This window comes from Tachypleus tridentatus, chromosome 4 (genome assembly GCF_004210375.1).
Source record: "Tachypleus tridentatus isolate NWPU-2018 chromosome 4, ASM421037v1, whole genome shotgun sequence".
NCBI lineage: Eukaryota > Metazoa > Arthropoda > Merostomata > Xiphosura > Limulidae > Tachypleus > Tachypleus tridentatus.
Genome location: NC_134828.1, coordinates 108452152 through 108471810, shown reverse-complemented (window position 1 = coordinate 108471810; position 19659 = coordinate 108452152). Strand labels below are relative to the sequence as shown.

Genomic DNA, 19659 nt, shown 5'->3' with positions numbered 1-19659 from the left:
CCAGCAATATTTTTGAAATCATACCAGTTAACCTTATTTTGAAAAGTATGGTATAAACATTTTATCATGATTTCTGTACCAGTAAAATGATATGCCTGGAGAAATTAAGTTCTTATCCGCAAGTCTGGACTCCAAAGTCTCTGAAGAATCCTTTGGAAGCCTAAATTTCTTGCCAAATCCAGACTTCATGAAATTTCAATTATCACTCTTGAAGATGGTGATGTGAAAGCCCTGAAACACTGAGACGTTATAAGGCTGGTTCCTGTTTTTCAGCACATTATTGGTTGTGCAGTTATTGTATCATTGTACTCATTTCAATTTATATATGTATGTGATCATTTTTTTTCAATACATTTAAAACACAGTATTAGTTTGTTTTCTTGTTCTTCATTGTTCTAAATACTTTTAGTTTCCAGTTTTCACTCACTAGATTCTGTCTTTAATATCGTTCTTATATATGTTATTGGTAAATCATTTTATCGTAACTTGGGGGAGAGAGAAAATTATGTCAAAATGAATCGATCTCTCATTTTATGATTGTAAATGGGAGTGTTTTTATTATAGAAAAATGTTGTGATTGACGTAGAAATGCATAGTTTCAAGTTTTGATATTCTAAAAGTAGATTATCACTGGTACTAAAAGTTTATGGAAGTAGAAATATTAAATAAAAATGTAAATGAAAATATAGATAATATTAGTTAAAAGTAGAATTTGGTAACAGACAAACAGTAAAATTAACAAGTAAGATAAAGGTGAAGAAAACAAACCAATGATTTCTACAACATTTCTCACTGAGAATTTCAGTCTATTCATGTGTTGAAACTTTTTTTTTCAATTGTATTTTTTAGTGTAACCTATTTTAAACCTATTTATATATTTGATTATAAGAAAATACTGTTCAATTTTGTTTAGTATATTAACTGTAAAAGTATATAATGGATGTAAAGAAATTAGTTATAAAAATATGTGAATATTTTTAGATCTTTGCTACTTATTATGAATAACCGCCCCAAAAGTAAACATATCGTTAACTGAAATATTCTGTTGGTTGTACTATTTGTATGGCATGCACTAATATTTAGGTTTCTAGGATATCAAATGTTATTCAGAACTTTTCTTCTTATCTCAATTTCCATAGCTAAGATATTCTGTGACGTAGACAAAATATGATTTTTATTTACAGTTTACTTTATCATCAGTTTGTTTGTTCTTGCATCTACGATATCTTTGTACAGTTGTCTCGAACCTTGTGTAAAAAGACTTTCAATAGGAACATGCAGGTGAGAAAAAATGTTTCCTTATAATTCTTTTTTTAATCTTACCTTATAGTTTCTACAGAGAGATCTACCTAACCCTAAAATTGTGAGTTAATTCTTAAACATTGCCACATTTTGGTAGTAACATTGGAAAAAGAAAATCTGTTATTATTTCTCATTAAATCTCCTGCCTTGAAACATCCACTGAAATGTTTTGGTATTCATAAAATATCTTTCCAAATCTTTTCTTCGGGAGATTTTTATCTTGATTGGCACTGTAAGAAAACATTTATGACATGTAGAACACAGTTCACTTTGCAGAAGAAACAATGTGTTTTGTTACTCTTTTTCTTGTGACTTGAATAAGTTCTGATCAGTCTGTTAGCCAGGGAACAATCTAAGAAAATGAATGTAGTTAAGAAACACCTTGTTGTTATTTCTTCTGCTTCACAGTTTTCTTGTTCTATTTTGATTACATTCTAAGATTTTTGGGCTTTCTCTTTCTGGTTTCTTTAATTTCAACAGGAACTCTTTGTGATTGTATCTACAAACAATTTTTCAGTGTATATTGTCTTAGTTAGCACATGAAAAAAAAAAAATTCTATAGTTCAATTGTTTTGCAAACGATAAATGACTTTTATCAAAAGTTTCACACAATAAGAGAGAAGAGATAGATTTATTTCAAAGAGATGAACTGTGGAGCATTACTGTTGTATTGTTTTAAAGATCTAATACTAAGTTTTTGTATAGAGACAATATTAATTCTTTTAACTATTTTTCTGTATAGTATGGTTATAAAATAACTATTAATATCTGTGTTCAACTCTTACTGTTTAATGTAAATTCTGGATTATTTGTTGTAAAAGATGAATTAATGAACTAGGAAGCTGACCTTTGACAAGTCTTTATCGATGCTTGTAAATGTCATAGTCATTTTCCTGTCTCTGTGGTTTTTCCTTCAGTTATAGAAAATAAATTTTATTTATTCATTCATTTGTTTGAAGCCTTAATTGCTTTTTGTTAATTAAGTAATGTTAATTCTTGCTGGTTTTAAAATAGAAATAAAACATTTTATTAATGATGAAACTTTGTAAAATGGATGGCAACTACCTCTTGTGGAGTTGTGCAGTTGCTGTATATTCTACAAAGTTTCGTCATGAATACTCTGTCTAAACAATAATACATTTTATTAATGTTTTATGTGTGAACATTTCTGTTACTGCTCACAATGTTTTGATTCAAACCAAAAAGGTAATAATATTTGAACTTTATTAAATGTTCTAATATGGTTAAACAAAATTTCAGTTTGCTGTTGTTTAAATTCCTTTGAAGAACACAGAATTAGTGCTCTTATTACCCTGCAGTTCCTTTTGGTGGAATCAGCAGATAGCCTGATGTGGCTTTGCTATAAGAAAAAAACACACACATTACCCTATAGTAATGACTTATCCTTTACAGATGATTTAAGTATGTTAGTTCTGTTTTATATACCTCCTTTAGCAAGATTCTTAGTGTTTTGTAAAGAGTTTCTGAAATGTTTGGATAATCAGTCTTAGGGTGGATACTGTAAATTATTCATCTGTCTGTGCTTTAAGTATTTGGTTTGTCAGAGTCATGTTTGTAACACAATGATAGTTTTAAGTATAAATATTTTTTCCTTGTTTTACTACCTTTTTCTTTTTGAGAAGTTTTTAAATTTGCTGTTTTTTTTTCATTATTTACAAACAGATTTCTATTGGTATTAAGAAGAGTGCAACATATTATGTGAGATTATTAAAAATAATCTCCTGTTCCTTTGAAAACTAAATGCATAGGGAACTTTAAATAAAACAAGTTAAATAAAGCCATGAAATTTGGTTTAAAACATCCACTGTTGAAATGAACATGAGCACAAAAACTCTATATCTTGTTACATTGTTATTTCTTTATTTTGTTTAAACCAGCCATTCATTTTATACAATGATTTTGTTAATGTTATTTTAACCCTGACACCTGTAATTACAACCGTATGATGAAATGATCATTTCATTAAAAAAACGTTTGGTTTGTTAACTTTCTGTTAAGACATCATCTTATAAATGTCAATGTAATTCGAGTATGTTTCATATTTAACTAGTATCAGATTTCTTTTCCACATCTTAAGACATCTTTTGCAAAGATTTCTATTGTTTTTATTTTATTGTTGTAGGCTTCCACCAGTTAACATTCTGTGTTTCAAAGGAGCCTTACAAGTGTATCAAGTGGTGGTATTTTTGTTTGCTGCTGCACTTGCAGTTTTTTGGGTAATTATTAGGAATGAAAGGTAAGCAATATAGGTTTCCATGATTATCAAGTGATGTTATCAAGAAGTAAAACTTGTTTGAAATTGGGGTAGTTGCTTGGGCCTTTTCCAATTAGTCTTACACAAAGTTTAATTTTTTTAAAGTGTTTCAGTTTTAATTCATCTATCACAATTTGTAATTGTTTTATTTTTTTAACAATCCTTTTTTCAGATCATTATAATTGTGTTTGTCTTTAAAACAAGGCCAGTAATTCTTCAACACATGTTTTACAGAATTTTTTATTATATAAGATATATTGTATTTAAATCTGTCTTTTTCTTCTGATATCATATTTTGATATTAGTGATCTTGGAGCAATCTAGGGGGGTACCTTTGCTGCATTCTTCAGGGTTTTTTTAACTTATCTCAAGTGGATTTTTTTCAGTCTCATTTCTCATTTTCTTACTGTTTCATTCAGTCTAATCTGTCAATTCAAAGGAATTGACAATAAGGGGATAGGTTTCTCTTCCCTCTTTATTTGTGAGTCCTGCTATACTTTTCTTGGAGGATTGGCAGTGATAATATTCCTATCATTTTAAGGGATACTGGCCATGGTTGATGCCACCAGACCCACATGCCTCGGTAGAAGTTGGACCAGGACAACTAGCAGAATGTGATTATGCTGCCATCTATATACCATCAGTATGACTGTGTGGTAGCAATGACTAACTGTATTGTCCAGGTGGCTGCTCAGTCTTTTCACAAAACATTGCCATATTTTTCATAGTATCCTTATCTGTGGTGAAATCCTGCCTGTCAAATGGCACATAAGGCTAAAAATCGGGTCTGGGATACCTTTTGCAGTATTCCACACTTTCAAACTGCATTGCTTTTCATCAGGCCTGTGTCCATGCTCAACAGGTAAGTCATCAAAGCCAGAAGGAATCTTGGATTAATTTCACAACTAGCATTTCTTCTACCATAACTTCCAAAGTCATATGGGACAAGAATCAGAAGGCCAGTAGGCAGTATAATTCTGCCCTTTTCCATCTTACTCTCAGATGGCCAGTCAGTTGCTGATGCCCAGAATATTACCGATACTCTTGGCAAAAGCTTTTCTCATGCATCTAGCACTTCTGTTTCATTTACTACCTTTTTTGTCATCAAGTTTCAGGCAATCACTCTGCCTGTTTAGATGAAGACTAATTATCTCTATGACTGTAATTTCCCCTTTATACTGGCATAAATCCAGGTTGCTTTTCATTGGTCTGGCAGTACACCAGTTGGACTTGATGATATTTGTTATGAGATGCTGTACCATCTCTGCTGTTTTTCTTGCTGTTCTGTTTTTAACTGGATCTCGCAGGAGAATGTTTTTCCTGATGCTTAATGCCATGCTATTGTCCTCCCTTTTTCTAAACCTGGGAAGGATCCCAAGATTTCTAACTATTGTCCAATTGCTTTGACGAGCTGTCTCTGCGAGGTCTTAGAAGATGGGTAATGCTCGTCTTGTTTGGTTCCTCAATTCAAACGATCTCCTGTTGTCCACCCAGAGTGGATTCTGATGACAGTGCTCCACTGTGGACCACTTAATTTGACTTGAAACATTGATCAGAGAAGCCTTTCTCAAGTGAAAACATTTTATTTCCATATTCTTTGACCTTGAGAAGGCTTAAGATACTAAGTGGAGATATAGCATTTTGCAAGATCTTCACTCATATGGGTTGTGTGGCCATTTACCCTCTTTATTCAAACCTTTTTAATAGACCAGTGATTCCTAGTGTGTGTGAGCTCGATGCTTTCATGTTCTTTTCCACAGGAACTTGAATTCCCTTGGGACTGTGACTTGAGTGTCATACTTTTCAGTGTAAAGATTAATACAATTATTGCCCAACTTCCTCCTACCGTTGGAAACATGGTCTATGTTGACAACTTCTACATATTAGTCGTCAAATGGGATGCTTATTGAGCAGCAGTTTCAGACTGCCCTCAGTCATTTTTTTAAGTGAACCACAGCAAATGGTTTTTACTTTTTCTTTCTCAAAAACTGTTTGTATACATTTCTGCTGCCAATGGGGTTTTCTACCCCAATTGCGAACCCCATCTTGGTGATGTTGTTCTTTCTATGGTCCCTGAGGCATAGTTCTTGGGGCTTGTCTTTGACCATGAGTTTGCCTTCATTCCAACATAAAGCAGCTACATGTTAAGTGTATAAAGGCACTGAACATACTGTGTGTCCTCTCTTCCACTTCTAGAGGAGTGGATTGATGTTCTATGCTCAAAATATATTGTACCCTTAGTTGATCCAAACTAGACAATAGATCTCTGGTCTGTGGTTATGCCTTGAAGATATTGGATCCAGTTCACATTCTTGGGCTTCGGCTCTGCACAGGGGCTTTCTGCACTTCTTCAGTCCAGAGTTTGTACATGAAGTCCTATCAACCTTTTCTTCACCTCTGCCACTTGTAACTTTCTTTGCAGTATGCTTCATAACTTCAGTTTTTACTGCAGCATCCCACATGTGATTGTCTTCCTTCCTTATAGGGCTGTACTCTTTCCAATTAAATGGTGTGCCATTCTTCCATTTGATCTCCAGGCACAGCTGGCTTAATTGGGTCTGTCCTTTCTTTGAGTCACTTGAGTAAGGTAGATACTCCAATTAGAATTATCTTATATCTGCCAAACAACTTTCAAATCATTCTTCTATTCCTGTTTATACTAATGTGGGCTCTATCATGATTGGTTGTGATTCGGTGGTTGCTCACAAGGTTCCCTCTAGTTTCTGTTTTCACTGTTGAGTTCTATGCCATTTCTCTTGTCTTGAATCACGTAGAAGCTATGCATTACTTTATTTGTAATATTAATACCAGCTCACTTAGCTCTGACTGTGGAATCATATTAGTTCTCACCCTGTCCTCATCTATATCCAAATCCATCTGACTCAGTTTTCTTTATCTTCCATTTCTATCCAGTTTTTCTGGATACCAGGCCACCAGCAAGAATAAAATACACTGTTTATAGTACAAAGTTTTATATTTACATAGGAAGTTTAAGCAATTATGCAAATTAAGTTTGAGATTTTTGAGGCAAAGAATATTTTTAATATTAGTTTAGAATCATTTTGCTCTTAGAGTAGTTAAAATGATTTGATATGTTCATGGACAGATTGTTAGCAAAAATGCTTTATTATAAAATTGATATTTCGTGTACAAACAACTTGTAATGTTTACAAAAGGTTTGCCACATTTTGTGAAAATACACATTATATTAAAAGTCATAGTATCAAAACAATATGCAAGTGAAATGTTCACATGGTCAGTCTTTGGAGCTAAGCCTAAATTGAAAGAGTTAAAACAATCTTCTGATGTTCACTGTTTTTGAAACAATAGGTTTATTAATATTTTCCTGTGAAAGCCATTCTACAAATGTTTTAATTACTTTAGATAATTTTCCCTCATTTTCTCAACTGCTGAGTAAATTTTAGGAATTGGTTCTTGTAGTTAATTATATTAATACTTTTTTCAATGATTGATTTATTTTTAACTTTTGTTTTTTCTTCATTAATTTCCATGTCAGGTACATTGAAACTTTCCTAACCCTACTGCAACAGGCTTGGTATAATATACACAAGTTCCTGTACACATTAACTAGTTACATTATAACCTTTGATACAATGGTTACATTATAACCTTTGATACAAAATGTTCATAAAATTTTGTAGAATTTTAGTAAAAATTACAATTATTTCTGCACAAAAAATCAGATTTTTAATGAAATAATTTTACTAAAGATTTGTTTGTGAAAATATTGAGGCTGTTTCATTACTCGTCTGAGTGCAAGGTGATTTCATTTTATCATTTAAAAAAAAAGCTATTATTCATTTCAAAAATTTCAAATATTATTTACATAATCTCTAAAACCTCCTAATTACATTTCAAACATTTGTTTTCAGTTACGTCTTATATTTTGTTATTTTCTATACCCTAACTATACGGGGTCTGTTATTTGAGCAGCGTTATAAGTATCATAAAAAATTAGGAAATAAATATAAATTATATATTTTTTCATGCTAAAATGACTACACATTCAAACACAGAAACATAAATGTTTGGTCTAAGTAGCCTAAATCTCATATTATTTTTTATTATTTTAACCTTCCAGTCATGCTTAGTTAACATTACATAACTTGCATTGAGGAGGTTTACGTACACTCAGGTCACATATCCAGTAATGTAAGACTGACTTTTAGTTTTCCCTGTCTTGGCTGTGTTTTAATGGACTAGTATTTTGTAATATACAGTCACATTTCAATTATTATACATTATATATGTTTATAGATTATTACTATTTAGAAATAAATTATTAAACTTTTTTTTAAGTAAAGAAGTAAAGCAAACAGTTATTTTTTCTAACTACGACCTTTGAACTCAGTTGTTGCTGGATATAGGTTGCTAAGCCTTTTAAAATTTTGTACATGAAGGGCGTCAAGTTTTTACTTTACATTCTAGCTTTTCAGTATTGGTAATTTGAGTTCCAAATTTGTATGAAACTAAAGACTTTATATTTTGACATCAATATCACAAACAACTAACTTTAAACAGTGCTGCATTCAACATACCACATGGCTCACTAAAGCCTTTTAATGTTTGCTTTTAAATTAATAAAGTAACTCATATATAGTATTAAAGTTTGAATTATAATCTACAATTTTATTCCAAAGTTATTGACAATTATGAATTCACAAAATAGTAGTACAATAAAAGTTTGAATGCAAGTGAACAAATGTGATGACATGGTCTTTGACCCTTGACTCATTGCAAAAGGGTTAAAATGAATGTATTCTCAAAACAGTTGGTATGGGTATTAGAACTTTATTTTAATTAAAGTCATCTTCAGATTAACAAAGATTAACCTTTGTTAACCTTGAAGATGACCTAAGAAGGTCGTAACATTGTTCTGTACTTTATTTTAATTAATGTTGTAATACCCATACCAGCTGTCTTGAAAATACATTTTTACTTCAAATGGGTTTTTCATCATCACAAGGGTTAATATTGACAGTAAGTTGTCAAAATCAAACCTAAAATATCTGTTAAGAAGCTATCAAAACTTGTATTCTGATCATATATATAGGTATATCTCTCAAATTTGTTTTAAAACGTGTCAAAACTTAATGTAAAAAACCTATACAAATCAATTTGGTTTATAATAGATGAGATAAAAAAAAATGTTAAATTATGAGCTGATCTTTCTGTATTTTAGAAAACATTTCAATATTGTAATATCTTCTCCATGACTCCTGAAGTTTCTTTTATTGTACAATTGAATTAGTTATTGAGTTGGAGAATGAAAAAAAATAGTCTTTTCTAAGTGTTTATTCAGTCAAGTTTTATATTAAGGTCCATTACTGAAAAACCACTATTTTTTCATACTGTATAACAGTTTTAACTTATTACATGTACCATAAATTTCAGGAATTTGGGTGTTAATATCAGTGTTTCACATTCTGTCAAAAACTCAAAATGTAACTTATTCTTTTGTATTTTAAGATAAACTTTATCTCAGTTTCTGTAAACAACAAGTATTGTACCTCTTTCTCAATGAACCCAGAGTAGATTTTCTTACAATTTATTTTTAAAAATAAAATAATTAAAGAAAGAATGTATAACATTTAGACTTTAGTGACATTCATTAGCTCATTAAAAAACAATGTACTGTATATCTAAATCATTCATTAGCTCATTCACAAACAATGTACTGTATATCTAAATCATTCATTAGCTCATTCAAAAACAATGTACTGTATATCTAAATAATTCATTAGCCCATTCAAAAGCAATGTACTGTATATCTAAATCATTCATTAGCTCATTCAAAAACAATGTACTGTAAATCTAAATCATTCATTAGCTCATTCAAAAACAATGTACTGTATATCTAAATCATTCATTAGTTCATTCAGAAACAATGTACTGTATATCTAAATCATTCATAAGCTCATTCAAAAACAATGTACTATAAATCTAAATCATTCATTAGCTCATTCAAAAACAATGTACTGTATATCTAAATCATTCATTAGCTCATTCTAAAACAATGTACTATAAATCTAAATCATTCATTAGCTCATTCAAAAACAATGTACTGTATATCTAAATCATTCATTAGCTCATTCACAAACAATGTACTGTATATCTAAATAATTCATTATCTCATTCAAAAACAATGTACTGTATATCTAAATCATTCATTAGCTCATTCTAAAACAATGTACTGTAAATCTAAATCCCTTCCCAATACATTACAGATGAAATATTGAAGCTTATGCCCAAAAAATGTTGTCAAATAGTAAATTTCTGGTCACTCTCTGAGAAACCAGTTTTTTGTATTATAATATTGCTGTTTTCATTATAAATATTTTGTTTGTGTTAAAGGACAGTTTCATCACTATTACAAAGTTTTTGTGTTTAACCATACAATGAAAACAACCCACCAAAACATGACCAATCACTACTTCATAAATTTACATTGAATGACATTATTTATTACACATAAAAATAAATTTGAAATTATTTGTAACATATGTTTGCAAAAAAAGTTAATTCAAAGAATGGTTAGTATTAATTTTTATTTCAATCTTTTGATGCATAAACTTTCATTACCATATAGATCTTAATTATTTGGACTGAAAAAATGTTTGTAGCTCTTTCTGCTTGCAGTTATATCATATTCTCTATCCAGGTGTTTCTAAGTGCTTGAAGTGATAAGTTGAAGGTTTCTCTGCAGTGCAAGTTATGTAGATACATGTAATAACAGTATATGCATGGTAGTTAGATGTAAGGTGATTTACCTATTAAGTATAAAAGTACTTTTCTTCATCTTATAGATTTTATGTTTCATTTTTAGAATCTCCTAAATGAATGTCAAAAAAAATTGTTAAGGTAAATGTTTATATTTTTCAGTTTCTCTGTCTTACTGCTAACCCTAACTATTATCATCAATGTACAATGCAATGAAATAATTAAAATTAATATTATTAAATTTATAATTTTAGTTCTTTTTACAAATAGTTAATTTATAATATTTTTATCTTCCTCTCTTGACCTTTATTATTCATCATGACACAAGTCAGTGGCACGAGAGGCATCTTTGAGAGATATACCTAACCATTCAACCTAATATTCATGCACCCTGTAATATCATAAGTCTTGGGAGCTAAAGCAAAGGATGAAGTATATTTAAAGAACTTTGAACCTTTCAGTTGTCCATTTTAAAACATAACATACATAATATAGTAGTACGATCTGAATATAACTTACACTATTTACAACTATAATATATTTAGTTAAGAAACAGCCATAAGTATTATAGTCAGTAATGCAGCCAAAAACTCTACAGTAAGTTACATGTACTCTGTTATGACAGCTGTATGCCAATTTCAGATCAGCTGTTGTTAGATTATAATGTAAAATGAGCTCTTTCTAATGACTATACATATGTTCATATAACATCTACATGTAGGCTACAAAGTTCAAACAAACCTGTTAAAGTTGAGCATGGCATGTGTCAGAAGTTGAAGAGACTTGTTTCTTGTTTCAATTGCATTTATTCAGAAATTTTGGAAATGTATGAGTTAAGTCATGTAAGCATCTGTTTACACACTGCTTTTTGTATTCTGGAAGATACAAAGTGGACAATTTTTATAGCTTGTTTGTTTGGCATGTGAAAATCCATTTGAAGTTTTAAATAGTTTTTAAAGGACTGAAATAAAAGTCTTAAAACTTACATAACATAAAACTTTCAGTCAGGACATATAACGTTAACTTAAGTAAGAGTAAAGGTTTAAATTTTGAATGTAACATCGACTTTCACAGATATACAGAAGGTGCAAGAAAAAGCAGTGAAGTCATTGAAAAATTAATTTTTTATAGATATCTTAATTATTTAATATTATCACACACTAATTTTAATTAAATAGCAAAAAGTAACTAGACTTAATAAGATTGGTAAATAAACAAAGGCAGTCAAAGATTTGAAGTTTAGTGGTGCAAGATGTACTAAAACATTGAATTAGGCTTAGTAGGGCTAATGGTACTTTACACTTAGCTATAAACCAAATTATTAGTAAAATATGGTAAAACATTGTTTTATTAAGTAAGTGCAATCTAAAGACTGTCATATCCTTGAGGTTTAAAAATTAATTTATTTACTTGAACTTAAATCTCTTAGTTCAAATTCAGCTTACAGGTAGGTTATGATATAAATCAAACTAAATCATTATATTATTGTCATTACACATACATCAAAGTAAAGACTTGTCCCTTTTAATAAAGGTATATATAATTAAAGATAAACATAATTACTTTAGTGCAAAGGCAAAGTAGTGATAAAAAAATCTAATATAATTGGTTCTTAAATGTTAGGATACTGTTTATTTCCAGGTTATAAGTAAAGATACATTAGCTAAGACTAGTGTAGGAATAAAGTGTTTGTTAGATGTATTTGGTGCAATGAATGGGTTTTTATTAACACTGGCATGTATTTTTAAGAAAGTTAGTAATGAAGATTTGTAGGTTGGAGAAGTTGGAAGCTATCATAATTATAGTAGAAGTGATAAATAAAGTGGGAAGTGGCACCTGGAGTTGAAGAGGAGCTTAAACATTTACACATAAAGAATACATCACCCAAAAACAACTTTCAAGAAGTTAGAGTGCTGTTAGGGTTAAAAGTAGTGTATTTAATTGTAATGAGTCTAATCTGTTGAACTAAATAATTCAGCCTTTATCTTCTTCAGAGAAGGAACTATTGGAGGGAAGGAAAACAAATGGGTCAGAAAAAGATATGGAGTAAACAGGGAGAAAAGAATTATATTATGCTACCTAAGGGCAGAGGTGGAGGATATAACTGACAGAGCAGGAGGTATAATAAAGGGGGTTATCAAAGATGCAGCTAATGAAGGTAGGTCACAGGAGCTAATTTATAAGTACAAGGAATTGATAAAGGCATTTAAAGGAAAAGGTCATAACATAGTTTTGACAGGAATACCATCCAGAATTAATGGTGAAAGTAGAGTTATAAGTCGGTCACAAGGGATAAATGCTAGGCTTAGATTAGTATATAAAAATGAGCATATTGGCTGGTTGAACTTGTGGGATCTGTTCATTGGAAGAAGGGAGCTTTCTCAAATGGATGGTTTACATACAAATAATACAGAAGCTGGTTTATTTGTTAAAGCTATTAACTCAGCTGTAAGAGAATTTTAAACTAGGACTAGACAGTGGTGAGGGCCAAGATAAACTAAATAAAGAAACAATAGGCAGAGTTTAGTATAGGAAATGAGTATAAAGTAGTTATCAGGATAGGCTTAATTTTAATGTTAGAAATATAAAATGCAAAACCCATGACTTTGGATAGAGCACTGGTAGGAATGGAGAGTTTTGATAGAATAATATAATGGAATAACTGAAACATGGTCAAGTGTAGACAATTTTGATGGAATAATATAATGGAATAACTGAAACATGGTCAAGTGTAGACAATTTTGATGGAATAATATAATGGAATAACTGAAACATGGTCAAGTGTAGACAATTTTGATGGAATAATATAATGGAATAACTGAAACATGGTCAAGTGTAGACAATTTTGATGGAATAATATAATGGAATAACTGAAACATGGTCAAGTGTAGACAATTTTGATAGAATAATATAATGGAATAACTGAAACATGGTCAAGTGTAGACAATTTTGATGGAATAATATAATGGAATAACTGAAACATGGTCAAGTGTAGACAATTTTGATGGAATAATATAATGGAATAACTGAAACATGGTCAAGTGTAGACAATTTTGATGGAATAATATAATGGAATAACTGAAACATGGTCAAGTGTAGACAATTTTGATGGAATAATATAATGGAATAACTGAAACATGGTCAAGTGTAGACAATTTTGATGGAATAATATAATGGAATAACTGAAACATGGTCAAGTGTAGACAATTTTGATGGAATAATATAATGGAATAACTGAAACATGGTCAAGTGTAGACAATTTTGATGGAATAATATAATGGAATAACTGAAACATGGTCAAGTGTAGACAATTTTGATGACAAAAATTTCTTTGAAATACAGGGTTACACACTATTTAATAGAGATAGTACGAAAGTGCAGGGGAAGGAGTGGCTTTGTATGTATAGTAAGAGTTATGTACTGTTGAAGTTGATAATAGCAAGGAGGTTATATCCATTGGGTTTCTATTAGTGGATGTAAAAGAAAAAGACAAGTTTTTTATCATATAGTCTAACTCTTCAGTGTCATTAATTTGATTATCTAATTTGTCAGAAACTATAGACTTTGTATTTGGACATCACAAACATCGAATTTGAACTAATGCTGCATTCAACATGCCATATGACACACAAAAATCAATATTTAGGATTTTTATTTTAATGTTTACTTGTAAATTAAGACCTTAACTAATGTATAATACTAAAATATGAATTATAATCTATAATTTGATACCAGAGTTATTGACATACATTTATAAAAAGTTCAGTGAAATTTTGAATGTGAATCTGCAAACGAAATCTCATTGTTTTTGACTTATGACCATGAGAAGACCCATCTCAGTAGGGTTAACACCTTGTTCACACTTTGTTTTCTTCCATCCACAACTTTGCTGATTCTTTTATATATATTTTTAAAGACATCAAATTATTGATCAGACAATTTTTATAAGAATTTGTTGTATTTTATTTAAATTTAATATTTTTTCTGCACTCTTTTCTTCAGGTTGGAATAACTCCTGATTTATCAGGCTAATAGTTTTATAGTCCTGATTTATCAGGCTAATAGTTTTATAGCATAATAACTTACGGTTACTTTCCTTTTAGCTCTTCTCCATCACATTGTTTTATTTCATTACTTTTGGAGTTGCTCTACATAATGTATTTTAGGTTTATTGTATATCTCTAAAAATATTCTATTTCCTTTGTATGCAAATACAGTAATGTACTTAACCTTTGGATATCTGCAGTTCATATCAAGTTTGGTTTGTTGTCCATCTTGTTAGTTTTTAGGGTTTTTAACAAACTTTGTTTTGGATTGTTAAGAAGCTTTAGTGGGAGGTGCTTGTGGTATTTGACTGTTGGTCAATACAACTCTTGACCTGTATACCTTCTAAAATTTCATTCTTCTGGCCTGTGTTTCTTTGGTGGAAAAATAATGCTATCAGAATCTCCAGTTGACTTTGTGTTTTAAATGGTTTCCTTTCTTTATCTCTATTTTATATGCTTACTTTTTTTATAGTGTGTATAACTGGCTCTCATGTTCCAAGTCTTGCTAGGCTACAATTGAGGACTGATGTTGAATATACCACAGCTGTACATGTACCCTATAGTTTCTGTTTCCAAAATGATTGTATGTGTGTTTTCTTATAGCAAAACCACATTGGGCTATGTGCTTTGAACCCCTGATTTTAGCATTCTAAATTTGTAGACTTATTGTTATCACAGTAGGGGACTTCCAAAATGAATGGTTGACTATAGGACATAATGTTTTTCTTTTTACATGTCTAATGTTCCTACTGACCTGTGGGCAGTTTCTTTTCACTATATTATTGTAGCTGAAGATCTTGGTTTCTTGAAATGAGTGCCCTTTATTTAAAATTCAAGACTTTGTTCATTGTTCATCAAAAGTACATTAGTTTTGGAATATTGTAAATTTAGTATTGAAATTAAACTTGTATAAGTTTTTAACAGTATGTAATACATCTTATACCTTTTTATTTTATTTCTGCTCATCTTGAATGTATTGACTTCTTCAGAAGGTATCATAAGTGATTGGAATCCAGCTGTATACAGAATTAGAGCATCTTTGAAACATCAAAAAAAAATTTTAAAAGCATGAAATATGAAAAAAGTGATAGTAAAAGAAACTATTAATAAAACGTGGTTACTGAGTTCGTCCTGAATGAAACTCGAGATTTGTACAGTGGAGCTTTACTATCTGACTCAGCATAAAAGTGCAATAACATTTATTTAGTTAGTTTGTTTTTCCAGAATAAAAGTAAATATGGTTGTTATTTTACTGTAGGTTTCAGTATTGATATTACAGATTAAATAACATCCAGAAAAGTCACACACACAAAAAAATTGAATTTTTTATTAAAGCCTGAGGCTTTTGGGTGATGCACAAAATTTACGTTATGCTAATTCATAAATAAAATGGCACATAACAATGATAAGAATGACTTCTCACTTCAAACCAAAGTAAATACAAGTTTTTACATTTTGTTTGCTACTTTTGTGGTAGTAATATTGGCAAGCTTTATAATATGAATTGTGTTATGTAACTTATTAACCAGAGATACAAACTAATGAAACTAAATATTTAACTTTGTATGTATTATAATATAGTATTGTGTTTTGTTCCTTAAAACTATGTATGTAACTCATTTAGCTATTCTTGGATTCTTCAAGACATTTTGGGGACTGCATTCAACATAAATATGTTAAAGTCTGTGAGACTTCCCAACTTAAAGGTTTGTATTAACTTTAAGTTGACAATACATTTATTTATTTAAATGTTGAGAGAATTCTACCAAGCTCAGAATCAGGATATATAACTGTAATTTTACTGACACAGTATCTAGTTGTTTTCACATTTCACAATAACTTGGGTGATGCTGTTGTTGTACTTATGTTGAGTTGATATTTTATATTTTTAAAGCAAAATATTTGAGAATAAAAACTAAATTTTAGAATGAATATTTTAATAGCAAGTCATATAATGGAAGACTAAATGGTATAATTCTACTCTGCTATGTACCAGTCTGTAAACCATGTTTAATTTTACTGTACCAATCTGTGAGTTGAGGCTGCATTTTGTGCATGTTTTATGGTTGTGAAGAATATGTACTATTAATGTTACTTAACTTATGGTTTTGAAGAATATGTAGTATTAATGTTACTTATGGTTGTGAAGAATATGTACTATTAATGTTACTTATGGTTGTGAAGAATATGTAGTATTAATGTTACTTATGGTTGTGAAGAATATGTAGTATTAATGTTACTTATGGTTGTGAAGAATATGTAGTATTAATGTTACTTAACTTATGGTTGTGAAGAATATGTAGTATTAATGTTACTTAACTTATGGTTGTGAAGAATATGTAGTATTAATGTTACTTAACTTATAATTGTGAAGAATATGTAGTATTAATGTTACTTAACTTATAATTGTGAAGAATATGTAATATTAATGTTACTTAACTTATAATTGTGAAGAATATGTAATATTAATGTTACTTAACTTATGGTTGTGAAGAATATGTAGTATTAACGTTACTTAACTTATGGTTGTGAAGAATATGTAGTATTAACGTTACTTAACTTATGGTTGTGAAGAATATGTAGTATTAATGTTACTTAACTTGTGGTTGTGAAGAATATGTAGTATTAATGTTACTTAACTTATGGTTGTGAAGAATATGTAGTATTAACGTTACTTAACTTATGGTTGTGAAAAATATGTAGTATTAACGTTACTTAACTTATGGTTGTGAAGAATATGTAGTATTAATGTTACTTAACTTGTGGTTGTGAAGAATATGTAGTATTAATGTTACTTAACTTATGGTTGTGAAGAATATGTAGTATTAATGTTACTTAACTTATGGTTGTGAAGAATATGTAGTATTAATGTTACTTAACTTGTGGTTGTGAAGAATATGTAGTATTAATGTTACTTAACTTATAGTTGTGAAGAATATGTAGTATTAATATTACTTAACTTATGGTTGTGAAGAATACGTAATATTAATGTTACTTAACTTATGGTTGTGAAGAATATGTAATATTAATGTTACTTAACTTATGGTTGTGAAGAATATGTAGTATTAACGTTACTTAACTTATGGTTGTGAAAAATATGTAGTATTAATGTTACTTAACTTATGGTTGTGAAGAATATGTAGTATTAATGTTACTTAACTTGTGGTTGTGAAGAATATGTAGTATTAATGTTACTTAACTTATGGTTGTGAAGAATATGTAGTATTAATGTTACTTAACTTATGTTTGTGAAGAATATGTAGTATTAATGTTACTTAACTTATGGTTGTGAAGAATATGTAGTATTAACTTAACTTATGGTTGTGAAGAATATGTAGTATTAATGTTACTTATGGTTGTGAAGAATATGTAGTATTAATGTTACTTAACTTATGGTTGTGAAGAATATGTAGTATTAATGTTACTTAACTTATGGTTGTGAAGAATATGTAGTATTAATGTTACTTAACTTATGGTTGTGAAGAATATGTAGTATTAATGTTACTTAACTTATGGTTGTGAAGAATATGTAGTATTAATGTTACTTAATTTATAGTTGTGAAGAATATGTAGTATTAATGTTACTTAACTTATGGTTGTGAAGAATATGTAGTATTAATGTTACTTAACTTATGGTTGTGAAGAATATGTAGTATTAATGTTACTTAACTTATGGTTGTGAAGAATATGTAGTATTAATGTTACTTAACTTATGTTTGTGAAGAATATGTAGTATTAATGTTACTTAACTTATGGTTGTGAAGAATATGTAGTATTAATGTTACTTAACTTATGGTTGTGAAGAATATGTAGTATTAATGTTACTTAACTTATGGTTGTGAAGAATATGTAGTATTAATGTTACTTAACTTATGGTTGTGAAGAATATGTAGTATTAATGTTACTTAACTTATGTTTGTGAAGAATATGTAGTATTAATGTTACTTAACTTATGGTTGTGAAGAATATGTAGTATTAATGTTACTTAACTTATGGTTGTGAAGAATATGTAGTATTAATGTTACTTAACTTATGGTTGTGAAGAATATGTAGTATTAATGTTACTTAACTTATGTTTGTGAAGAATATGTAGTATTAACGTTACTTAACTTATGGTTGTTAAGAATATGTAGTATTAATGTTACTTAACTTATGGTTGTGAAGAATATGTAGTATTAATGTTACTTAACTTATGGTTGTGAAGAATATGTAGTATTAATGTTACTTAACTTATGGTTGTGAAGAATATGTAGTATTAATGTTACTTAATTTATGGTTGTGAAGAATATGTAGTATTAATGTTACTTAACTTATGGTTGTGAAGAATATGTAGTATTAATGTTACTTAACTTATGGTTGTGAAGAATATGTAGTATTAATGTTACTTAACTTATGGTTGTGAAGAATATGTAGTATTAATGTTACTTAACTTATGGTTGTGAAGAATATGTAGTATTAATGTTACTTAACTTATGTTTGTGAAGAATATGTAGTATTAATGTTACTTAACTTATGTTTGTGAAGAATATGTAGTATTAACGTTACTTAACTTATGGTTGTTAAGAATATGTAGTATTAATGTTACTTAACTTATGGTTGTGAAGAATATGTAGTATTAATGTTACTTAACTTATGGTTGTAAAGAATATGTAGTATTAATGTTACTTAACTTATGGTTGTGAAGAATATGTAGTATTAATGTTACTTAACTTATGGTTGTGAAGAATATGTAGTATTAATGTTACTTAACTTATGGTTGTGAAGAATATGTAGTATTAATGTTACTTAACTTATGGTTGTTAAGAATATGTAGTATTAATGTTACTTAACTTATGGTTGTGAAGAATATGTAGTATTAACGTTACCTATTTTTGTAGTTAACAAGTCAGAGTATTCAGAAATGAGGTAATTTTGTTTTCTTATTACATGTAATGTTGATTTTTGCAAATAACCAAATACAACTGATAATGGTTTCTGACACAATATCATTCACTGATACAGTGAATATAAGTGTAACTTATAAAATACGCGATATCTACTGAATGTAATAGAACAACTAACCACAAAAATAGATATTCAACTATATTGTAACATTTCTAGTTGTAGTTTACTGGGATAATTAACTCATGTTTCATAATATGAAATATTTTTACAGATATGTACACTTCTTCTCATACTGCTTTTCTTGTATGATATCTTCTTTGTGTTTGTTACGCCCTTTTTAACCGTGGTAAGTAAATTTATTTAGTTTATAATTGTTACTGATTTTCATGCTAGGTTATGTGATTTTGTTAA

The 19659-nt window shown here is 29.3% G+C and overlaps 1 protein-coding gene across 7 annotated transcripts in view; it reads left to right on the top strand.

The window, feature by feature from the left end:
- LOC143249865 (signal peptide peptidase-like 2B) overlaps positions 1–19659 on the top strand; it is a 69828-nt gene that overhangs the window by 30042 nt on the left and 20127 nt on the right. For 5 of the 7 annotated variants that reach the window (XR_013028014.1, XM_076500429.1, XM_076500428.1 and 2 more), the window contains 5 exons: positions 1185–1281; positions 3446–3559; positions 12313–12476; positions 16009–16070; positions 19520–19594. Coding sequence is in view for 6 of the 7 variants with exons in the window: in XM_076500429.1 (XP_076356544.1) it covers positions 1185–1281; positions 3446–3559; positions 12313–12476; positions 16009–16070; positions 19520–19594 (512 nt within the window). In the remaining variant the exon portion in view is untranslated. Of the gene's footprint in view, positions 1–1184; positions 1282–3445; positions 3560–12312; positions 12477–15988; positions 16071–19519; positions 19595–19659 lie in introns of all 7 variants that reach the window. The other 2 variants (XM_076500432.1, XM_076500431.1) reach the window with 1 other exon arrangement.